Consider the following 19,537-nt stretch of genomic DNA (forward strand, 5'->3'; position numbering starts at 1 on the left):
GTCGGGCGGGGGCAGCCAGCACAGTTTAGATATGACAAGAGACAGACATGCACTGATTGAAAATGTATGTAACTGTACCACACATTGTGTCAGTCATTGAATAAACACAGCGTTCTGTAGACAATGCCAGAGTGCCTTTAGATGTGATGCTGAGGTCTAATGTGTCTGATTCATATTTTCTTTTCAACTGGCAATTGTGTCATGTACTGATGGCTGAATGAAGGCATCAAAGAAAAGGCACATACTGTTTACAAGCCTCAGTATGAAGCTCTGACGTCTCCTTTTTTCTTTTTTTTTACAGGTTCTTCTTTATTTCAAGTCTGAGGACGCTTCTTCTTTGAAAGATCAGAATTTGTCATCGCCTTCATCCACTGGGTTTTATGTGGGATGGCAGAGCGTCCTTGACCCACACAAAAGCCAATTCATGTCTTTTCAAACCATCTGCCAAGAGTGCGAGGTCAACAAAATAACAAAATATTTATATAATTCTCTTATAAGAGCTTTCATCAAAATATTTTTTTCACTGAATCAAAGGTTTTTGCTGCATGGTTGTTCTTGACATGCTAGCCTCGTACACACATGCAGACACACACACACACACACACACACGCACACACACATCTCACAGTTTCACCTCGCTGATGCAGCAACTGTCCTTCTTATTGCTACTGTCACTGCACAATCTTCTTCATGGTTAAACTATACTTATTCACAGTGATAGTGTAATGGGGATGGGTGTCAGAGAGGTGTGAAAAGAGATGGAAGCGAGTACAATGTAGCAGAGAGAAGCAGCTGTTTCTCAAACCCTAGCACGCATACACGCACACACACACACACACACACACACACACACACACACACACACACAGAGAGACACACTCGTTAAAAAAGAACACCTAGACAGCTTAGAAAAAAATGCTACTCCCATGAGGAATCAGGGGGGGGGGGGGGTTATGTAACACTGCAACAGGCACAGATCACTGTTGGAGTGGCAGATGATCAGCAGTTCTCTGTAAAACCTGCTAAAAGCGTGGAAATGGATTTGACTCAAAAACCTGCAGCCAGTGCACCAACTTTTAAAACCTTTTTTCTGTTTTCTAAGTGAACAGGAATCTCTTAGGATCCAGGCTGAGGTCAAGGTCTACAGGTCGACCGAGTGCTGCTGAATTAAGAGCGTGAAATACGTAGATGAAGGCAGCAACGGAAACAAAATCGGCTGAGTTACAGGATGACAGAAACCTGAGAGAACAAAGAGAACAGAAAGATATGAAGAGATGAGAGTTAAGATTGAGATAGAGATTGAGAGAAGTGCATTTACAACAGCTGTAAAAGAGAGAATAGAAGTCAGAGTTAGAGGACCTCAAGGATCGGTGTGACAGAAAAATCTAAGTTAGTAAAATGTGGTTGTCAAGGAAACAGCCCGCCTAATCTCCATATGCGTTCTCCCCGAAAGAGCAGAGGAGACCTCTCCTGTAGTTCTGCCTTTTAACATGTTTACATTACAGCAAGGATGAATATGAGGGAAACTGCTGAGAGCCTCCTCAACCAAATGGTGAAACAAAATAAAAAGTTGTCTGTAGCCCGTGAGGACACTTTGCTTTTAAAACAAGGTAATAAAGTAAGAAGAGTGAGCGAGGCTGCTTTGTGAGAAGCTAATCTGTGAATGGATAGATGCTGATTTGTGTTACAGTTACAACCACTGGGCTGCTCTCCAGCCTTCATGTTAGTCAAGTTAAAAGCTATTTAATCCTTTTAGTGGTGAAAGATGAAGTACAGGACTATAATATAGATTTGATGTAAAATATAAATGTTTAATGGCAATTGTATTGTTTATCTGTGTCTGGTTCAATCAGCCCTTTATATGACTTTCTGTTCTCTGCGCAATATTTAACATTTGCTTGTTATATATGTATATATAATATATATATATATATATATATATATATATATACATATATAATATATATAGAGAGCGCAGAGACTACCACGTGTTGTTTGGTCTGGGTTTTGTCCGTGTTTTCATATTAGAACTTTAACCCTTTCACAGTGTTTTCAGTTAATGAAAACGTCTTTTTCAGCGTTCAGTTGCACTTCGTGTCACTTCTGGTTCCTGAAAACCAAGATGGCGACGGGCAAAATGCCAAACTCGAAGCTTTAAAACAGTAGTCCACAAACCAATGATTGACGTCACGGTGACTACCTCCACTTCTTACATACGGTACAAGGTAATGACACTTACAGCAGCTCCTCTTTGCATGTATGAATGTGTTAACACTATTCCCAGGAGTTAAACAGAGCAGGACAGATTTGAAACAGAGTCCCCGCTCACACCGACAGAAATCCAGCTAATGTGCTGAAGTGGAGTCAGTGAACACATAACCAGTCAGGAGGTGAGGTGGAGAAAGCAGGAGTAGAAAAAAGATAAGGGAGAAGGAGACAGGGCGGGTGGAGTTTGAAGCCTACGTATCTATTTTCTGATATTTCATTGAGAGCGTACGCCATTCCGGCCTTCACTGCAGAAAGCTTCAGTTCATCTCTGTTAATGATTGTCACGGGATCATACGAGCCTCCTCTGGCCACTGACATTTGCCGCTGTCTAAATGCCATGGCGCCATTCAACCATGACAACGTCTCCCCATTAAGACTCACCATTTTGTGAAGAATAGTTCTGGTTTAACAGTCATCTGTCTCTTGATTGGAGAGCCCGCTGGATTACGACTGAAGAGAACTCGGTCTCGACGAAGCAGCAAGGGGTATTAGATTTTTAATGAATGTCTGATGCGGGAAGCGATTCCCAGGATGAGAGGGGATTATATGATTGAGCTTCTGCAAATCCCAGATTGACAGAACCTCTCCGGGCGCTAAACACAAGATAACAAAATGAAACTTTGGTGATGAGCGTGAAGAAACTGGGTTGTTGATCAAACAGTGACATAATAGAGAAAAGATAAACACATATTTTATTCCTACCATGTCAACAGCACAATGTGTGCATTTGCAAAAATAAATTGATAATGCAAGCATTGTAGAACTTTACTAGTCAGTGGTAAATTGTTATCAGAAAATGCATGCACATTATATCCGTATTATTAACTCCAGAGAAATCCACTGTGAAATAAATGGTTCATGAGGGACTCTAATGCAACATTTAAAAGCTGACGAAAGAGCAGCTAATTACAATCTAAGCTTCCTGGTTTCTTCCAAACACTAACGTTAGAGGCAAAGCGTTCAATGGGAGAAGGGCCGGCTGCAAACCAAAGCTCTCGTTAGATCCTCTTTGAGAGACGTGTTGTTAGCCAGAAATCACACTGCACTGAGATCAGTCAGCCAAGAAAAACCAGGTGAGGATGAAAACTGTAAACAAGGTTGTATCACTACTGCTTGGAATAATGTTGTTATTTGATAATATCTTATATCATAGAAACAAAACCAAACAAACAAAAACCAAGGAGGACGTTGCTAGAACCAGGAGCTGGATCATGGATGTGTGAAGAAACAAATGTATTTATTAGAGTTGATTCAACTTAACTTACATGGGTTGTGTTAACTTATTTTACAGTAGTAACATAACACTAGTGAATGAAGCTGAAAGAAAGCTGTTTTATCACATGGGAATACTTTTCAAGATTAAAGTTCATGCAAAGAGTTCTTATTTGACTGATGTGCTGAAAGTACATTTGTGGATTGAGCTTCTGAAGAAATCTGGTATCATTATCATGCCAGCCGCATTTCGTCAACTGAGGGTTAACAAGGTCTATCTGACAAATCTGAGGTCTGTCTCAAACGGCTTTAAAGTTAACAGGGTCTATCTGCATCACTCATTTATGCAGATTTTGTATATATTTGCTGAGTCAGTGAGATCTACAAAGGTCTATCTCCACATGTTCAAGCATAATGTTAGTATCACAAAAGTCTATCTGCTGACAACCAATAGCAGGGCGGGAAATGAATCACGTGATCATTTTAAGCACAGGAAGAACTTCTTCAAAATGTTTTGCTGCCAACTGTTTTATATGTATGTCATCTAGCAGATAGTAGTTCAAGTTAAGATCATTAGTAGTTTAATAAAACGTCTTAAAAATTCAGATTTATTAGCAAATATAATTTTCACTTTTAAGTTTCCTGCCACGTGGAACTTGTGTAAACATTTTTAGAGCTTAAAATGAAGCTAAGTTGCATAAAATACAGTTGAGGGTTACATTTTAGGGACTCTGGTTTTCCAACAATTTAGGGACCACAAAGGTCTATCTGCAAAATGAGTTCAGTTTCTACCCATAAGACACTGAATTGGCCCAAATAGTCTTAATTTCACTACTTAGTGTGTAGCATGCGATATGTCAAAATTGGTTGGAATTGGTTTTATAGTGTCCACGTTATCAAATGCATTTTTCTCAAGACTCAGTTGACGATATACCTACAGGCATTCTTTCTTGGTATTGTTGGGGACCTCTTATTTGTGCAGCTGAAGGCCGCACCATCAGCATGACACATTCAAACACTGCTGCAGTTCATTTCTCCAGGAGAACAAAAGAAGAGAAATACAAAGGAAAAGATCACTGTAAGCACTAGAAAGTTGTGTGAAGATGTGCTGTTGACAACAGCTCACCACTACGTACTTTGACAAACTTTAAAATAATCCGATTTGAATGATATTGCACGCTTCCTCCTGCTCCAGTGAAGCATTGGATGCTGCTGTCTCCTGCTTTCTACCCTCTCAAGACTCTATAAGGCTCATTGAATAATTTCCAGCAGATGATGAGAGGGGAGCAACATTTCCATGAGAAAGGCTTCAGCCTCATTACCCATGATAATGGCGTCGATAAGGATTATGAAATGGACATGACATTTTGGGAATCATTCAGGAGCATTTGCACATTGCATATGAAGAACGTTTTCATTTGTTGGTCTTATTAAATATGCACCTGACAGTAAGTGTATGTTTTATTTAAAAGTTTAAAATTAGATTTGTAGGTACTTAACAGAGCCGCTAGCTTGGCCAAGTCAAGAAGCACCCTTGCATAATCCAAATGGAGTCCTGCAGATTGTCCTCACATGCTCTCGAGCAGGGCCCCCTGCCCCTATCGGGTCCAGGTCATTTCACCCAGTATTACGCAACCATGCATATTTTATCAAGTACTATTTGAACGCCGCTCCCCTGGCTCCCTTTTCTGAAAAACATGACTTTCTCCAAACATCTGACATGGTGCATGTCCTCAAAATGTCAGAGACCTTCATGCTGGTCAGACATCTTCCGGCCACCAACTGTTTATTTCTAGTTACGATGTCTAAAAATGAGTGTGAGGATATTTCACATGTGCAGTCTATTGTATCAAACAAACAGGTGTCATACCACATTCAAAAGTCAGTTATCAACAGATTTAGAAGCAGCCACAGCTCCTGGCTAATAACCACTATAAAGTGTTCCCTCTACTTGATTGTCTGCCCTCTATACAGCATGATCAAAAGGACATTGCTTGTCTTGGGGACTTTGTATTTCTTAAATGAACACATTCTAAAGCAAAGAGACAGGTGTACATGGGAATAGTACTCCACAGTCTGACAGCTCTCGACATCAAACTCATTTCATCCCACCACTCTTGAGCAAAAGCGGTGAAACGAACATTTGCGTCTTTGAGTGCGAAAGGCAGAAAGAAGCCTGTGAAGGAGTTATACAGCATCAATTCCTTCTCTTCCTGTGCAACTTCATTGCAGTATCAAAAGTGTCAACCGTGATGCTTTCATCAGACACAGCAGCAGTACAGGTGAGCACTTAACATTTTACGCACACTCACAAGGTTATTGAAGAAGTCTCACCCATGTTTCTACTTCTGCTTCTATATATGCCATTTATTTTTTTTACATTTAAGAGTATTGGCTTGCTATTAGAATAGGCAATTATTTCCTGAAAGATTACCTGAAGCAGTGATAGAGTTCTTGAAAGTTGCATTTGAAAGTGTCACAAGCTTTTCTGAGTATGAGACATGAGAGGAGAGTCTGCAGATGTTATAAATTGAAAGGTTTCATGGCAAGATAATGTTTCCTGGCAGCAGTTTGGCTTGACACTGCTGCTTTTAGGATACATTACGGCGGCAGGAAAAGATTTAAATAAGATTAAAGGGCACGGCGATATTTAGTCATTGCGACAAACTGGAAGAAAGTTATAATCTCTTTTCAAAAGTAAGCAGCTTGTCTCAATGATCCGTATTTTCAAGGTTACAAACTGTATCCAAACATTATTCAAAGATGACAAAAGGAGACTTCAACATGAAACATGTGACTGGACCAATGTAGAGACAATAACAGAGTAATAACTCCCCTCTGGGTTAATTTGAGCTCACAATGAAAGTCCATGTGACATGCTGAGCTGTCAGGACAGATATGTTATGATGGTGTTCAGTAATGTTTGCGTCACAACTTTAAGCCTTTTGTTTTTCTTAGCTAGGAGCGTGACCCCATGGCAACGTTGGACAAGATTCCTCCAAGAGCATTGCTATGTTGTTGCTTTTTTTTTTTTATCTTCCTTTGTTTAATGCCGTTTCTCCACCCCCCCCCCACAGAAAACCCACCCACCCATACAAACCATAATGCTTTTGTTCTTTCTTTTTCTTTCTTGCATCATTTGTTGTTTCCATTTATAGAGAGGCTTCATGCAGCCACAACAGGAGGCTGAGAGGTTACACACATCCTGACGCTGCAGAGAAACATCTCAGACAAAGATCTCAACAAGTCAACAATGCGAATAGCAACAGTATGAGATGTGTAAGCCTCATGATTACAACAAGTATTAATATATTCAAAGAATCAGTGTCAATTTGAAGCTTTACAAAACAAAGTAGCAGCATTTACTTTCCATTAACACACAACTGAGTGCAGTGTTATTAATGTTGGAAAATAACAGCAATGTCTGTTTTCATCTGACAGAGATGTTTTTATGTCCAAATGTTCTATATGTAGTGATATAAATTCAACCTGACAGAAAGTCACTTTAACTCCTGAGGTCGGGCTGTTCAGAAGCTGATGGAGTTACGTGATTGGACGATGCCGTCATGTGTCTGTCAGTGGTGGATTGGCACATGTACATCATTACTGAGTTTACATCACAGTGTGTTTTTGTTTTACTTGACATGATTGTCACACATGTACTGTATAGACTTATAGGCACTTATAGACAACTGGTTGTCAATTAAAGGTCGAGGTCATGTAATTGTCAACTCTCATTGCAGTGACCCCATCAGATCGATTGCCCCCAAGATACAAAGTCCAACATTGGCATAAAAGTAGACACATGCCATGTGTTGTGTATTATCACAGCTGGAAAAGCTAATAAAGCTATATTATAATAAGGTTAGAAAGAATAATAAAAAATGAAAACATGTGCAAAAGTGTCCAAATGTAACAACCTTTATTTTAAAAGAATTATTTGCTTGAAAAGATGTTGCCATTATTTCAGAGGTTTATTCATTTTTGGGTATAGTATAGAGTTACAGCAGCTTTTATTTTCTAACATCTTTTCTCACCAACTGTAGATGCCACAGATGTCACAGAGCAGAGCAGCTGCCACTAAGTGAAAAATATGTGGAGTTCTGTTGCAGAATCCATTAACACATTATTTATTTATTTCCTTGCTTGTGTAAGAATCTTCAAGTTGCAGTCCCAGTAATCCAGTGAATCTAGTGAATTTAGCTTTTTCTTTATGTAAGGCTGTTAAATTGTATTCCAGGATGAATGATGTATATAACACCAATGCACCAGTGTAGAATAACACATCAGTGTTGATGCTTTCTGAGCTCTGCACGCACATCAACAGAGAACTTATAATGTTGGAAATGATGCAGAAGAAGTAAATGAATGTGGTTTCAATTCACAGGAAACCAGATGGTAGATACTCAGCCAGAGGGTGGCCGGGAAGCTTTTCCTTTCTATCAATTCAGAACCATATTTCTTACATTACCAAAACATTTTACCACCACATTTAATATGTATTTACTGCGGTCCAATCTCTTCAGAAACACAGAATTAATGGAGTATCCTTAGCACATTGCTCAAGGCACAAACATTTCTCATAAGTCCAATTTTGTAATGTTCAAGAAAAAGGTTTGTTTTGTTGAATGGCTTTAATATTGTCACGTTAGTCTTCAGCAGCACTTCCCTGTGGCTTCAGCAGCCAGCTGGACTAACAAGCAAGTCTAATTTATTTGTGGTCTGTAACCTGAAGACACCAACTGTGAGACGTGATGCTGCCTGAGTTTTGAGTGCTGATGAATTGTTGCCATCTGCTGTATGATTTCAGAACTGCAACAGAAAAACGTCCAAATACAGCTGCACCATTTTTATTAAAAACATCTTTCTTTGCATACATTTTTATGCAATGAATTATGGATTTCTATCATAATTATTAACATGTATGTATGTTTAAACTCGGCTCTCTAAATGCTGTCTATTAGTACATCAAAGATGAAATGTAAATTGTCATTCCCTCTTATTGAAATCATTTTAAAAAACAAAACAAGTTATTGATAAAAATGTAAAGATCTGTAGTGAACCTCAGTTATTTCTGGCCAAATAAAATAAAATAGTAAAAATAAACCATACTCAAGCAAACAGTATATTCAGTATAATCTATTGATGATGATGATGATGATGATGATGATGATGATGATGATGATGATGATGATGATGATGATGCGTGAAGTGATGCTGAGTAAGACTCAAATAGTTTTTTTAAATGTGAGTTTAAAACGCCATCATACTTGTGATTTATGCACTTTAACAGCTGTAATATCACATAGCATATTAACTGGATCGTCTTCCCATCATGACAGCACCACGATCATTGTTGATGTTTTGGCAGTGATCAAGCTGACATTCATGCTCAGTCTTCAATTCTATATAAAGCAAACCCTGATTATTAGCACATGCTTAAAAACCTCAACATTTCAAGTACAAATTGTAAGAACACTATTATCTGTTAAAATCACTAGCTGCAATCATTTATAAACTCCCCCCCCCCCCCCCCCCCCCCCCCCCACCCCCTCCTCCTTTATAGAAAATAACGAAGTTCAATATGCTCAGAAAAAAACATGGTTTCCTCTGGAAGCCATCAGCAGAACTGAAATATAGAAAAAAACAGATATATTTTTGTAAATCATACTGTAAGTACAAAAGATGTGAGTTATTGAAACAAGATCTGGGGGAAAACGTACCTTCCAGCGGTAACCACACTCATTACACAGAACAAATGTGGTCATTGGCTCATCAGCACTGCGTGTCTGCACCTAAAACACACACACACACACACACACACGGGAGGTTTTGTATGCTGTAAACAATACATACATAACAGTGCAAAGAAAAGCTTTGACACAATGTGGAGAAGAACTGAATAAAACCCAAACACGATCACTTTGATTAACACTAGCGGTCATTTGGATCACTACGTTCCAAACTCTATAATCTCTCAAGATAAATACTCAATTGAGAGATTAATGCATTTATTGTGTTGGGATAGCTTTAAAAAAAATAACAGTTGAATTATACATTATCAATATTCATATCATCGCACATGGTAAACCGGCCATTGCGGTCGTTTTGACATTGCATTGAAATGTATATGTGCAATAACTTACAAAAAGAAATACGATCCTGTTGGTACCTGACTTTTCCTAAAAGTGTCTGTATTTTAATTTTAAATGTTTTTAATATAAATGACACAAAAGGCAAAGAAACGTTTTTATCTATTTCGATCATACAGGATCTATAAACACAGACGTTTGCATTATTTTATTGTTAATCTTCTAGCCGGTCGATGATGCATCTTGCCAACTTTGCAACTTTCATTGATGTTTCTTTGACAGGCACAATGATCATTGCTTAGCAACCAAGATGCATCATCGACCACGCAGAAGATTAACAATAGAATAGTTATAATATAATATATAAACTATGCTATGACATTTTTCCAAGACATTCTTTCTGCCTTTTTCATGGCATACAATACTGTGCCATTTCTTGTGACATACTATACAATAACCTCATTGTGTCCCATGTGTAATGCACACTATAAGTGTGTGTTTACCTGGTTGTAGGTGCAGTTCCTCTTGTTGCACTTGTCGCACTGCAGCAGGTCGGTGGAGGTGCCACCAGTTTTGGCCATTTGGTGCTCCCTGATGGCCTCCTGTGTGAGAACGTTCCTAAGCTGTTTCAGCTCGTCGCTGGCCATCTCCTACATAAAGACGAAGATGTGACAAAATGGAGCGGAGGAAAATAAAAGTGCAACATAAAAACACATCTGAGCATCATTAACGGAGTTAATCAATAGTTCAGTATGCAGTGTCAGCGTTCTGTACCTCAGCAGACATGCTGGCAATGCGGCTCAGGTCAATGTTTCCTGCGAGGACGTTCCTGCGAAGCCCAGGGTTCTTCGGGTCCTTCAGGTTGCTGATGCGGCTGCGGACTCTGTTTTTATATTTCATATCAGTGGCCTTTGAATCCTGGTAGATATGTGTAACCTTCAGTCAAGGTAGATCTGATCAGTCATGTGAAATGGGATATTTTCCCTTTGGATCACTTAATTAACTACACATTACTCAAACCAATCAGAATTGCATCTATTTAGCTAAATTAAAGGATATGATCTTCAATCTCTGCAGCCATGCTGTCACAGTTAGTTGCATAATCCTTGTAGTTGTCTGTGAAGACCAGAAACAAAAGTCAATCTGCACACTACAGCGACATTGTTGTGTGTTCATTAAGTAGTATATTGCTGCTGAGTTACACTGTGCAATATGTGTTTGTATGCATCACTTTGTCAGTATTTGTAGAGCACATTAGCTGCAGTAGTGTGTTCTCTCAGGGATAAAGTGTAATATTAGCCTCACTGTCTGTGCGCAGGGCAGCTGCCAACATCCCAATGCACTTGTCTCTGATGGAGTCCCCAGTGGCGAAGCGAGGGGACAGTGGACCTCCAGGAGAACTGAAGCCAGGAGACACGGGGCTGGTCGGGGTGGTGGGAGTTTTAGGGGTATCGATTTTTCCCTTCCTGCTGAAAAGGACACATCAAAGCATAACAGAGCAGAGTGTGTGAAGCGGCACATCTGGTGTATTTGGCCTGATTTGATCTCAGGACGGAGAGGCGTTACCTTTTCCAAAAGTTCTCTGTTTTTTTTTCTGAAGCAACATTGAATTTTTTTAGACCTCATAAACAACACTTTTCAACATTAAATCTTACTTATAATTACAATATTTTGCCCATTTGGGGACACACCGACATATTTTTACCTTATAACGATGGCATGGCTAACATATAAGCATAACAAAAGCATTGACAAGAGAACATGAGAACCATGAGACCAAACCAAACTGTAAAGCTTCGGGCTGTAAAACCAATAACATTAACTGAAAGCTGCTAAAACGCTCCATGGAAACTGAAGCTGAAGGAAAACTGAAGAGCGGTGTGATAATTCTCTTTGTCAAACTGAAACACACAGTTCATTAGCATCTGTCTTATTACTTATTTAAAATTAGTTTAATTCAGATGTATTAAATATAAAATAGTATCATCAGCATACATTGTAAACCTAAACATATAGTGTCCTCAATATAGTAAAAAGGGAATCATATTGAATTACCTTTCAATGCTGTCAGTAGAGGGCTTCCTCTGTGGAGGTCCAGGCTGAGAAGTCTTGGAGCCGTGAGACTCTCTTCTATAATACAACGTTAATAGCATCATATTCATGCTTTCAATGGAAGCAAACCTCTGAAACTTTAATGACAAAAGTATTTACCTTTCAACTGTTAGCTTCTTTGCTGGTGGGGAGCTGCTTTTCTTTGAATCAATGGATTCCCGCCTACAGTCAATAATGAGACACTTTCAATAAATCTGGTTTTATTGTGAATGTTTATTTCTATTTTATTTCCGAATATGAGTGAGATTGAAAGTGGTGTGCACCTACCTGTCAGGTTTGGAGTCAGTTGACAGATGCTTGGCAAGCTGGCCAGGCTTCGAGTCACAGGAGTCTTTCCTGCAACAAATAGAAAGAGTTGTGACACTGACACCAATAAAATACACTCGTGGGATTATGTTGGACATAAAGCAGCTAAGTACAATAACATTTATTTTCCTACACACCTTTGTTTTTCTTTTTTGACATCCAAACTGGGCTTTTTGGGAGGCGGCGGTTTTGAGTCAGATGAATCTTTCCTGACAAAAAGAAAACATTTGTTTTATTCTCAAACAAATCCACACGCAGATAGTAAAAGTATAAAAAGGCAAGCTCCTCATACACTGAAAGGTGAACCACATGACCACCACATGACCAACCTTTCTCTCTTGGCTTCATCGGAGTGTTTAATGGGCACTTTGCTATCCGATGAGTCTTTCCTGCAAGAAGAAAACAGTCTTTGTACCAAAAACAATATCTTCTTCTATCTAGACTCTTGATAATTTCCTTAGAAATCAGGATATTTAAGCAATGGGAGAATAATATTGAAATTGTAGAAAATTATAAACCTTAATCTGACAAAGTTTATCCTTTGACATTTCTGTGTTCAAAAAACTTTTAATTCAAGATTTATCAAATCAAATCAAATCAAATTTATTTGTATAGCCCAATATCACAAATTATACATTTGTCTCAGTGTGCTTTACAGACTGTACAGGTTACGACGATTTATCTGAATCTGAATCGCAAATATTATTATGCGATATTTCCTTTGTAGGCACGTAAAAAGCCAAAGCTTCATCAATTAATACAACTTTCCTAACAGCACTACACACTGCATTAACGTCTTGTACTATATTGTGTCAACCATTCATCTAAAACGAACGAAAAACAGGGATTACAGTCTAAAGGTCACCGATCCTTCAGATACAACAGCAAAGTAATTTGAGAGACAGAATAATTCCCAGATCCCAGACCTCTCTTTCTTCACGGGATCGGACGTCTTCTTCTGTGGAGGAGGTTTAGAGTCTGACGACTCCTTCCTGCTGTGGCAAACAACACAAGGATTCAATGCAGAGGAAAACTCCAAATTAAATCACAGGTTATTTCTCCAAAATGATCCTCGCAGACACTTCAAGGCGGTGACTACAGTACATGCGGCCTATAATGAGAACTAATCTGATCCAGACCTCTCCTTTTTCACATCCAGTGAGGGACGCTTTGGGGGAGCAGGCAGGGGGTGAAGGTGAAATGGAAGTGGAGGAAGAGGAGCGTTGGGGTCAGGAGGCTCTTTTCTGAATGAAGAAACACCTTTGAGTTGAGCTGAGTCGCTTCATGACCATAGTGGATATTTTCATCAAATATTAATGTGAGTAATCTGCATGCTCAATGCAGTGAGCCCTGACCTGGGTGGAGGAGGATGAAGGTGAAGAGGAAGAGGAGCAAATGGCGCATTTGGGTCCAGAGGAAATTTCCTGATGTGAAAGAAATCAACATTTGTATGAGAAATCTCACACTTCCCTTCACTAAGCTCACTCAAACATGCACCGAAGCACGCCTGACCTCTCTTTCTTTATTTCCAGGGAAGGTCGCTTAGCCGGCGGGGAGGCGGGTCGAGGAGTGTGAGGGCGAGGTTGTCGGGAGGAAGAGTCTTTAACGTCCTTCCTGAACAAATGTCACAACAGCACAGATCAGAGCGGTGCAACCCAAGAATTCCAGATGCTGTTCAAGCTTAACAAAAAAAGACACACCTGACTGACTCATCACAGCATGCACCATGCACAGCGGGTATCCTGTTAGGCCATGAGTCTGCTAATAAAACTGTGAGAACAAATGTCAGTGCACATGAGTGACTCAGAAAGGGGTTATGTCGTGCAGTTATATTTCAGTCCATCATGCTCTTCAGCTCAGGCGTTGCAGGAGTCCTGACCGGTCTTTTTTCAGGTCCACAGAGGGGCGTTTGGGGAGGGGAGGCCGAGCAGGTCGAGGGGGAGAGGGGAACCGGGTGGGATACAGAACCGTGCCGTCCATCACTCCTCTCCTGAAATAAATCATTACATCTGAAGCACTGCTGCATTTCTTTGATGCAAAAGAATCTGTTTTTGAGCCTCCTCCATCTCACCTTTCAAACAGTGGTTTGTGAAAAGCGGGTTTCTTTCTCAGGGGTTCACCCTGCGCTCTCTGCAGCTCGTGTCTGCTTTCTTCTCTGTGTCTGTCCTTCTTCATGTCATCTGCGTAGCTGTGCTTCTCTGAGTGTTTTTCCTTTTTGACTTCTTCCACGTGTCTCATCTTCTTTGGTTCGGCTCTTTCTTTCCTTGTTTCCGGCTTGTGCTTCTCACTCGGCAGGTCTTGCGCATGCTTCTGTTTATTGTTATCTACTTGCAGCGGGGCATCCTCTGCGTGTTTTCGTTTTTGGGGTTCTTCTAAATGCTTCTCTTTTCTGATTTCTTGGTGATGTTTCTCATTTTTGGGCTCCTCCAGGTGCTTTTCATCCCTGGTGTCTTCTGCGAGTCTCTTTTTGTTTTTGTGTTCGTCGTTGTGTTTTTCTCTTCGGTTTTTATCGGGGGGGGTTTTGTCTGGATCCGAGTCGTGTTTCGGTTTGACATCCAGTCTCCTGTGACTAACAGAAACAAAGGAAGTATCGTATTTACCTCTGTTCAAGAGCCAGCAAACAGTTTCATTTGCATCAGGTTTGTTGTTGTAATGAAACTCAGGGCCCCGGACAGGATTAAAAACAAATCCAACAGGCTATTTGATGAGCGGGCTGGGTCTTGGTCTCGTTAAGTTTATCTTTACTTTTCCCTTCATCCTATGAGTTGACTGATGTTGACGGGTGATCTATTTTTCTTCAGGTGTAAAAGTGAGCGCTGAGCTGATGAAACTCAGTAACAGTAAACAGCTCTACATGTAGACTCTTTCTTTAAATACAAATGCAGGATATAATGCAGAAATAACAGGATCAGCGAACAGCGGGTAATTGGGGCTGTAATACTGTATGGTGCATTAGAAGAGAAAACAGTGTTTCAGATGAAGAACGATGCAAAATCACGCCTTTCACAGCCTCTTTAGAAATGTCCTATATTTGCACTTGCAAATATCGTGACTACCTTGTAAAACAACAAAATGACAGCCTCAGTAACAGAAGCATTCATCGTTACGCAGTACATTTCTGATGTGTGTGTGTTGAGGCATGAATACATTTGATGGTGTGTTACTAGAACATCTGGCATGAAATGAGGCTTCTTCTATCATTTTCTTTTGATTCTTTTGAATTCTAATCATAAAGCACAGTCCTTAGTGCTGAATTCTGTTTTTGTTTGGACATTTGGATGACGTAAATCCATTTACAGCTGTCAGCAGGTAGAAAACTCTACAGGGAAAATAGAGTGATTTAGAAGCATCAATGGCAAACAAATGTCTTTACAAAGAGTACATACTGATTGCCTGGACAGGCTGCTTCAGTGTAACTCCTGACACTTTCATTCAGCTTTTAATTTCTTGAGATCTTATTGGTGCATTCAGTGCTTCGTGGCGGTAATGACAAACTTCTCACCGTTTCACTGAACGTCTGCACTTCCATTATAATTCCATGTTATGTTTTAGATCAAATTAAAGCAGTTCACACTCACCACTGTTTATTTCATATTGTCTCTGCTTCTGTGTTACATATCATGACAGCTGTGGAGTTTCTGTGCAGCAGCTGTGATAGTACTGACCTGCTCTGTGTCTCAGAGGGGGAGCTGCTTGGAGACACTGCCGTTTGGCTGGAGTCCAATCCGTTCTTCATTTCAGACGATTTCTCAGAGTCTGTGTGTGGTTTTTTTTTGGGAGGGGGGGGGGATATCAGCAAATCATTTAGTAGTTCATTGATGTATTTGCTGCACAAACAACTATTTAACTGCTCAGTAAATCATGCATCAAAGTCAAGTACCCAGAAGTCTTTTCCAGTCTTTAATGAGGACCTTAGCCAAGGCAATGACTTCCTCGTCTGTGCAGTGCTTCCTGATGCCGTTCACAGACATGCCGATCCTCGTTTCCTTAAACAAACACCCAGACATTGTGAGCTTTAGCAATAAGGCAGTTATGCAATTTGTTATGATGGTGTAACACTAAGAATGACTTAATTAGCTAAAGAAAATAAATGGTAAAATGGTATTCCAATGTAAACTGTACACTGGACAATATACTGGAGCATACCTGGAGAAGTTTGAGTGTGATATTAAAACTTTTCAGTTCCCTCAGCAGGTCCAGGGCGCCCTCCTGCACACACAAAACAGTCAGCAGCCAACATGATTTAGACCTTTAACCGAGAAATCTTGAATGTGTTTATTTAGAAATATGTAATGACAATGTCAAATGTAGTTTTGATTGCCTGCAAATGTGAACATGTCAAAAAAGAAAGCGCAAACTGATAAGTAAGCAGTAAGAGTTTCACTTCTGTATTTAAACATTTTTAATCAGCACTTTAGACAAATACATATTGATTCCATAAATTTCACATTGCTTTATTCTTTAAACCGTTGTCATTGACTACTACATTGTCGTTTGCAGCACTCTAATGCACTGCGTGAAAGAGCGCCATGAAACAACGTCCTGTTTGCACAGCCACTCACAACACACACACACACACACACACACACACACACACGACCTTGCCTGACTGGTAGCGTTGTTTACTTTTTATTGCATGAGTCACTGTTCAGTACGAAAAACAGCAAAAAGTTTGCAAAAACTTGTCGACGACTTGACAAGACGTTTCCCACAGAGCACTGCACACTCGCTAAATGTGTTGCAAACTCGCGCCAAACACCTGTTGATCATTTCTTACAGTACAGTCAGGCTCATATTACAAGTGCACATTTTCCAAGAACTACTCCGATATAGACGAAATCAAACTTGTCGTCAACCTTAATCTGGAGGGAAACATTTTCAGAAGAGACATTCACGGCCTTCTGCGCAGCACGAGGTGGCAAGACAACGCTCCACCTGTGGGTGTCAAAATATGGTCTCACCGTGTTATTTCGAGACACCATTTTGTCCAGTTTTTTTGCAATCCGAATGAGATCTTCCTCTGACGTCATCGCTGCATTTAATTTAATATATATATATAATGTCGATAGGCTACTTATTAAAAACCGTGAAATTAGGTTTGAAAACAGTTTGGATCCGCTGCAGGTCGGACTTTACGCACGGCGCACGCTCCATTCAGCCCAGAGGCGTGTCCTGCTGCAGGATCCCAGCTGACATGCTGCACGACACATGACAACAACTAAATATAGACGTTGAAGTGGACACATGGCACAACACAAATATCTTTTTCTCAAGGTGATTCTTTTAAAGTTATGTCAAATAGTCAGTGTCTTTTAATACTTCCTCAGTAGTTACCTCATTGGCTTCATGCTACGTCTAATGTATTACTTTGTGTTCTGGCTGCATTATATCACCTGCTTATTTGCACACCAGTGCTACAGTTGCTGCCGTGCCAAAGTGCAGCCTGACACTGAATCACAGTTTCCTACATGTGTATTACCTTGCCCACAACGTCAGTGCTAGGTAACAAAGATTTGTCAAATATGTTTGAGCCTTTAGAGTTTATAGCGTGTGTGCACATGCGAAGTGAATATAAGGCAAATAATCAATCACTTTCGTTAAATAAATAAAAAGAAAAGAAAAACAATGTATCAGTTAAAACTGTACGTGTTTGCCAGCAGAGGGTGCTGTGATGTAAATCCATAACCTCACAACTTCACAGCCCGACTGATCTTTTCATGAGAATGAACTTGTAAGATTTCCTGCTCATTGAGATGGTATAAAGATTGAGTTTTTTCTTTTTTCTTCTGCTTTTCAAGAAACCTGTTTGCAGAAACATGTATTGTTTAAGTATGACTGTTGAGACTGTATGAGCTGTTTTCCAAAAAAATGCATAGACACCCAATGTTTTTAAAGTGATACTAAATCATCTTAATATTGAACTGGAATGATGTTATTTAAAATGACTTGAGCCTGTAATTGCTCACGGTCTTCCTTTGAGTCTTGTGGTGTACACAGTGAGTGAGCTGAGGTCAGTTAAACAAACATTCAGTGAATAAAATTACTTGATAGTGCTCAAGCAAGTCCTTTGTACAAGTTCCTTTAAAAATGTGTTTATAAATCAACTCTTGACGACTTCTTGGAAGCAATCACTTACATAATGTTTTCATAGCAAATCTCTTCCAGGGGAAACACACTCCCAGTACTGAGAGGCATGAAGGCTTACTCCCACAGTCGACTGGGAACCTAGCCCTGCTTCCGTTCAGATCTTAGAGACGTCCCTGCTGCTGGATGTCTCCACAGTTGTGGGTAGCGAGGACATGGGAGATGCAAGTCGCAGCAGTCTGTTTTTGAAGTTAGATCAAATATCAGTGGGATGAAGGTTTTGAGGGTTTAATTGGTTTGGATTTGTCTGTCTCGAAGCGTACTCATACAGCAACAGTTTATATGGACAGTTTATGTAGACAGCAATGCTCTCTAACATAATTGTATATCATTACAGAACAGTATTGGCTGGAAAACTTAAAAGTCTGCCCTAAAGGTAAAGTGTGAGAGTGTGGATTTATTTTATACAACAGTGTGTTCAAATTTAAAAGCCTAAAATGGAGCATGATCCATGAGAGAAAACTGTGACGCTCATGTGGCCCATGGATTTGAAGATAACTGTGTTAATGACTGCAGGTGAAAGTACAGTCTGAAAGCTTGTCTCGAGCAAAGAGTATTATCTCTTCACAATGCTCTTATGCAACAGGCTGTGTATAACCCTGTCCCCTGAGTGTCTGGCAGGTAGAGACAGTACGGGCCAACTAGAGAAGTGGGACAGCTACCCGTGAGGTAAGAGAGGAAGCAGGCTAAGAGGAAGAACCAGTGATCAAGATCAACCCACGACATCCTTTGAACTCTGAGTACTAAACCAATCGGCTTGGTGCAGAAGTAGAGGATGAAGAAAAAGAGCTGCTCCCCCTTCTACAGCCACTGACCTCTTTCCCAGACGCTCAAGGCAAATAAACTGTCTAATCTCTTCATTCTTAAGAAAAGTACTCTTTGTACCTTGAACCACACACCTTGTTCTCAAACATCAAGTTAAGCTAATGCAGAAAACATTATAACACTTTAATTGCAAAAAACAGCTGCTGCATGCTTCACTATGTTCACCGTTTTTTCGCTAACTGTGTCTGTTAGCTGCTGTTTGGTGCAGAGCAGGTGTGGAACAGTGGATGGGTATAGTGGAGTGACTGAAACACTCTGTAGAGCTGAGGGGAACAACAGTTGCTGATAAGCAGCTATATGTTGGTCACTACGAGCGACAACTTTCACATTGACACAGACATTGGATCCATAGTTGATATTAAAATATTGATTGATGCAGCTTTAATCGTTGTGCCTCACTTTAAAGAAGTTGCTCTGATTTCCTTAGAGGACAAAAATGCCTGTGTCAAAAATATTGCCATAATATTATATATGAAATATTATTTTCCACTTTCACAGTTCAGTTATTTTGAACATCATTCCTGATCAAAACAACCAAATAACCATTTTCAGAATTTTAACCCTTTAATTACCTGTTT

At 39.9% G+C, this 19,537-nt stretch overlaps 1 protein-coding gene across 5 annotated transcripts; it reads right to left on the reverse strand.

The window, feature by feature from the left end:
• Positions 1–9,028: 9,028 nt before the first annotated feature.
• On the reverse strand, positions 9,029–17,467 carry tcea3 (transcription elongation factor A (SII), 3). Of its 5 annotated transcripts, none has more exons than XM_029451521.1 (21): positions 16,952–17,467; positions 16,137–16,199; positions 15,871–15,976; positions 15,656–15,746; positions 14,062–14,559; positions 13,870–13,980; positions 13,503–13,604; positions 13,346–13,414; positions 13,130–13,234; positions 12,917–12,985; positions 12,320–12,379; positions 12,128–12,199; positions 11,952–12,020; positions 11,784–11,846; positions 11,628–11,702; positions 10,878–11,038; positions 10,632–10,688; positions 10,347–10,501; positions 10,076–10,222; positions 9,204–9,275; positions 9,029–9,109 (listed from the first exon to the last, which is right to left on the reverse strand). In XM_029451521.1, exons 1-21 carry the CDS (start codon positions 17,018–17,020, stop codon positions 9,101–9,103), a joined length of 2,223 nt encoding a protein of 740 aa, XP_029307381.1. In that variant the 5' UTR covers positions 17,021–17,467; the 3' UTR covers positions 9,029–9,100. The 5 variants fall into 5 exon arrangements, 4 of the variants coding, with proteins under 4 accessions (XP_029307381.1, XP_029307380.1, XP_029307382.1 ...); XM_029451520.1 differs by having other exon boundaries at positions 10,878–11,041; XM_029451522.1 differs by lacking the exons at positions 13,870–13,980; positions 14,062–14,559 and having other exon boundaries at positions 10,878–11,041.
• Positions 17,468–19,537: the final 2,070 nt, after the last annotated feature.

This window comes from Cottoperca gobio, chromosome 16 (assembly GCF_900634415.1).
Source record: "Cottoperca gobio chromosome 16, fCotGob3.1, whole genome shotgun sequence".
NCBI classification, from domain to species: domain Eukaryota; kingdom Metazoa; phylum Chordata; class Actinopteri; order Perciformes; family Bovichtidae; genus Cottoperca; species Cottoperca gobio.